A 5573-nucleotide genomic window follows, 5' to 3' on the forward strand; every position below is an offset into this window, starting at 1 on the left:
TCTCTCTCTCTCTCAACAAGACAGGTGAGCTAGAGTTTTTCAAGACAGGATTTCTCTGTGTAACAGTCCTGGCTGTCCTAGAACTCATTCTTGTAGACCAGGCTGGCCCCAAACTCAGAGATCCACCTGTCTCTGCCTCCCAAGTGCTGGGATTAAAGGCGTGCGTCACCACCATCCGGCTAACTAAATTCATTTTTTAACTAAGTATTAAAGTAAAAGGCCTGGGGCTGCAGAGATAGCTCAGCAGTTTGGATCATTGTCTGTTCTTCCATAGGACCCAGGTTCAATTCCCAGCACCCATATGGCAGTTTACAACTGTCTGTAGCTCTACCTCCAGGGGATGTGAAGCCCTCAAATAGGCATTCATACAAGCAAAATATCAATGCACATAAAATAAAAATAATTATCATTCAAAAGAAAGAGCACTTGTTGCTCTTCTAAAGGACCTGGATCTGGTTCGCAGCACCACCTACACAATGGCTCACAATCATCAGTAACTCCAGTCCCAGAGAAGCCCTCTTCTGGCTTCAAAGGGACCACATGCATGTGATTCACAGACACATATGCAGGCGAACACTCATACACATACAATAAAAATAAATCTTTAAAAAAATCTGTCTGCAATAGGTTACACCAAATCTGAGATGGTCAAGAGTCTGTATCCACAAATGCCTAAAGATAAACCATAGATTTTATAAGAATACATTTGCTATATTCATAGTTTAAGGCAGACTTTTAAATGAAACCAACTAGCCTGACCTGGTGGCACATGTCTGGAATCCCAGCACCTGGGAAAAAGCCAGGAGGATCAATCAAGTTCAAAGCAGCCTGGTTTACAAAGGACATTCCAGGTCAGCTAGGGCTGACCAGTACAGGAATACAACCTGTGTCTTTCTTTCTCAGACCTCAAAAGTAAACTGCACAAATGAAAAGAAAGAAAATCAACTAATTATAACCAGTTGAGACAAAAAAGAACTTAGATAACCTGGTCCCAAATTCCCTATTACCCACTTCTAACCTAAAATACATGCCTAGTTTAACAAAATGTAAGAATTAAACAAGCAGGGGACATAAGAAATGAAAACCTGAGCTGAAGAGATGGCTCAGTGGTTAAGAGCATTGCCTGCTCTTCCAAAGGTCATGAGTTCAATTCCCAGCAACCACATGGTGGCTCACAACTATCTGTAATGAGGTTTGGTGCCCTCTTCTGGCCTGCAGACACACACACAGACAGAATATTGTATACATAATAAATAAAGTCTTCTTTAAAAAGAAATTAAAGCCGGGCAGTGGTGGCGCACGCCTTTAATCCCAGCACTCGGGAGGCAGAGGCAGTCGGATCTCTGTGAGTTCGAGACCAGCCTGGTCTAGAAAGAGCTAGTGCCAGGACAGGAACCAAAAGCTACAGAGAAACCCTGTCTCGAAAAATCAAAAAAAAAAAAAAAAAGAAATTAAAACCTTAGCCATTTCAAGCTGTCTGTAACTTTCAAAAAGGTAATATAAGATTTTACAACATTGCTGGGCAGTGTAAGGCAAAGGCAAGCAGATCTCTGTGAGTTCAGGTCTATCTACAGTGAGTTCCAGAACAGCAGGGTTGTTACAAAGAGAAACCCTGTCTTCAAAAACAACAACAAAAGATTTTACTTTTACTTTCATCAAATTATAATCAGTGAATTTAGCTATATGCCCCAATTCAATTTCTTAAAATTTTACAAAAAAATAAGATACCCAATACTCATTACCTGACTGATTCTTTCTGAAGATATTCTGCAAGCACTGTCAGATGTTGAGCACTGGGCAGATGTGGAATGTGATGTCATTTTGGCAGTGAAGACTCTGCAGTCAGCAAACTAAAAGAAAAAAAATTATATATAAATGTAAAGTAGAAGAAACAATTTGGGCATGGTGGCACACACCTTTAATACCAGCACTCAAGAGGTAATCTTTGTGAGTTCAAGATCAGCCTGGTCTATACAGCAAATCTAAGGAAAGCCAGGGCCTATATATAGAAATCCTTTCTCCAAACAGAATGAAAAAGAAGATAAAACTGCCAACAATGGTTTAAAAAAAAAATCTGACAAATACACATATATCTCTGCACAAATGCAAAATACTCACACTGACATTCTCAATCTTTAGTTCAGATCCAGCACAAACGCTGGAGACAAAACCATCCAAGCCTCACTCAGGTGAATTCTGAAACAGAGACAGGTTTGGATGTGTTCCACTTTCAATGCTGATGCTAATGAGTGAGTTGTTCTAGCTCAAAGTCAAATTTCCAATCACTGCTTCCCCCACTGGCTGTCAGGTGGTACCAGTAACTCTTAAGCACAGTGCTTAAGATAACAGCTAGAGACACATCTGGAAAATCACCAAGACTGGTGTTCCAACATGCCTGGACAAGAAACCGCACAAGAAAGTGAGCCTGGTGTAATCTTGGTAGGGCACATTGGTAATCTCAGCATTGGGAGTTCAAGGCCAGCCTGAGGTACACAGTAAGACCTTCTCAAAAACAAAAAGGTTTTAAAAATACATTTTGGGTATCACTTAGGGGAGTTTCTAAAGGAATCAAACTCAATTAGGTCAAAAGTTGCTTCCTTGGATAAGATTTTGCTGACTCCAAGATGGGGAAAGTGATGATACCAGAATTAAGAAGTTGTGAGAACGTATACGTAACACTCACGAGGCCCTTAGTTTAGTCCTCACCAATGCTGACTCCTGACAACCCCATGAAAAAAAAAATATGCCCCTACTAGCTTGAAACCAGAGTAGAAAGCCTGGTTTTCTCAATGTTAAGTGGTTTCTAACCTACATTTAGTCTAAGGAACTCCTATATCTCATCCTGAAATGCCTGCCTTTGAAAACAAAAAGACAATCTCACTATGTAGTCTTGGCTTGGCTGGAACTCACTTTGCTGATCAAGCTAGCCTTGTTTTAAGAGATCCGTCTACCTCTGCCAGAATTAAAAGTATGCAACACACAGCCAGCAAAGACAACCGTAATTTTAACACTAAAATTTAAAACTTCTAAAAAAAAAAATAAAAATATATTAAAGACTGGTAATTACCAATTTTTTAAACAATAAGTTATTGATGTAACATGTATTTGTTCAGCTCCTTTTTTTTTTAAAGGTTTATTTATTATGTATACAACATTCTGCCTCCAAGCCGGAAGAGGGCACAAGATCTCATTATAGATGGCTGTGAGCCCCCATGTGGTTGCTGGGAATTGAACTCAGGACCTCTGGAAAAACAGCCAGTCAGTGCTCTTAACCTCTGAGCCATCTCTCCAACCCCCATTCCTTTCAGCTCTCTTTTAATAACATATCCTTGGGGGTGGGGGGGGTATGTACATGAGTGCAGATGCCCACAAAGGCCAGAGCATCATATCTCCCTGGAGGTGTAGTTGCAAACAATTGTTAGATGCCTGGGTCCTCTTCGAGAGCACCAAAGGCTCTTAACCACTGAGCCAGCCATCTTTCCTGCCCCTTGTTCAACTGAATGGATCAAACGAGAATGAATACTCATTTTAAAAAGAAAAGATGGCCAAATACAGTGGCACACTCCTTTAATCCCAGCACTTGGAAGGCAGAGGCTAGCCTGGTCTACCCAGTGAGACCCTGCCTCAAAAAATACAGACATTAGAGTACTTCATTCCACCTTTGCTAAACACTTGAGGGTGCAGCAAAAAAATGCACTACAACTATTTGTCAAGCCAGGAAATAACCTAAAAGAAATGAGGACTTAGCTAAAGAAACAGCTTACGTTACCTTTTTAAAGGATGATAACACAAAACACTTTAAAAGAAATTAGTCTACCTTACAGAAAGCAGATGTTATTTAAAAAATCTGAGGTGCACACTTGCAAAATGATCCTTCTATGATTTAAAACTAATGTGTAGAGCAAGTCAGGAAATCTGTAGGACCCAGTGATGAGAACATTAGGAAGCTTGAGGTGTCCTGGAACTAGCTCTTGTAGACTAGGCTGGTCTCGAACTCACAGAGATCCACCTGCCTCTGCCTCCCGAGTACTGGGATTAAAGGCGTGCGCCACCACCGCCTGGCCACATTTTTTTTTCAACAGGAGTTTGTCATTGGTCTTGACCAATACAGTGAGAGTATCGTAAACAATCCTTTAAAGCTAAAATAGTTTTGTTTCCTAGCAGGAATGAAGGGGAAAACTAAACCTGAATTGATATTCAGCAACTTATGTTATGCTCAAGTTTCTGATCCCCAAAAGAATTCAAGGAGCCGAATTTCTGATGCAAATTACATGAAGGTTTTTAATATTCAAACTCAAGTTTGGACCAACCCCTTTCCAGCACCCCAGCATGGTGGGTGCAAAAAGTGCAGGCAGGGAGCACTGGGAAGGTAGAACTTTTAAAGGGGAAATGCTGTAATCAAGGGAGTTCTTGTCCTGATGTCTTGGGATTGGGTAAGGAGGGCATAGGGTAAGATAGTTTCTGAAGTCATTGGTCAGTTTGAGGGCACAAAAACCTAACAAAGAGCCATTAATAAATAACTGACAAGGAATCTTCAAGGACAGAAGGCCTCCCAGGAACATCTGGACCTCATTAAATTTTATAGCCCTGCTCCTTAGCTCCTTAATTGTCTATTTTTAGGTTATCTGTTCAAATTTTGCTATCGCTACACATTTCTGGAGCTAAGATCTGCCCCGCCCCCATTCATTATATGGCTTAAGATGAAGCCCCTTCTTGAAAATGGAGATTGCAAAGTCAGGTCCTCACACTTACACCTGCTATTATTAAAGGTTAAGTATCTTTTGACAGACACATCCCATGCCTAGTGGGGCTTCCTAACCCACACAGGCCTTTCTTGAACAGGATTAAGATAGGTGTTGTTTTGTTCAGGTGTTGCTTAATAGTGGTCTCAACATGTGGGGAGGTACAAAAATCACTGGGAGGCGTGCTAATTAAAGTTCAGATTGTGAGGGCCAGCCATGATAATTGGTCACCTAAAGGAAGTTCTTTACTTCCAACCATTATCGCCTGGGACTCTGGTCGTCGAAGAATTTAAACAGGAGACCTGGGTCTCAGTGGGTTCCCCTGAAGCAATACCTGGTGACAGAAAAGAACCAGAGGCTGAGATAACCCGATCCCCACCCAAGGGCAGACCATTCAAAGGAAAAGCCTGACATTCCAAGGTGATCACCTGCCAGGGCACCTCACCAGGATGCCCCTAGACAAATGTCAGCCAAGCAGGGGTCCTGAACCTCAAGAGACCCCTCATCCCCACCTTTACTACTATAAAAACCCAAAACCCAATTCTAATTGAGCTCGGAGAGCGGATATTCCAACACGTTGGTCATGCGGAGAGACCTAGTTTGCAAACTTGATTAAAATCAAGGCCCTTTGCTTTTAAATATGGGACTCGGTCTCTTTTGTTGGCTTTTGTGGGGACCCCGCGGATTTGGGCATAACAATATTCGCGGGCCAGGAGAGGTGGAGGAGCAGGCTGGGAGGCAGGGCCAGGTGAGTTCGAGGCAAGCCTGGTCTACACAGCAAGTTCCAGGCTAGTCAGGGCTGGTTACACATTGAGAGCCTGTCTCAAAAAA

The 5573-nt window shown here is 41.9% G+C and overlaps 1 protein-coding gene across 2 annotated transcripts in view; it reads right to left on the reverse strand.

The window, feature by feature from the left end:
• Mdm4 (MDM4, p53 regulator) overlaps positions 1-5573 on the reverse strand; it is a 37226-nt gene that overhangs the window by 30933 nt on the left and 720 nt on the right. For both annotated transcript variants that reach the window (XM_005348352.3, XM_005348353.3), the window contains exon 2: positions 1743-1850. In XM_005348352.3, the coding sequence (XP_005348409.1) occupies positions 1743-1820 (78 nt within the window). In that variant the 5' untranslated portion in view covers positions 1821-1850. The remainder of the gene's footprint in view (positions 1-1742; positions 1851-5573) is intronic.

Source organism: Microtus ochrogaster, chromosome 6 (assembly GCF_000317375.1).
Source record: "Microtus ochrogaster isolate Prairie Vole_2 chromosome 6, MicOch1.0, whole genome shotgun sequence".
Taxonomy (NCBI): Eukaryota; Metazoa; Chordata; class Mammalia; order Rodentia; family Cricetidae; genus Microtus; species Microtus ochrogaster.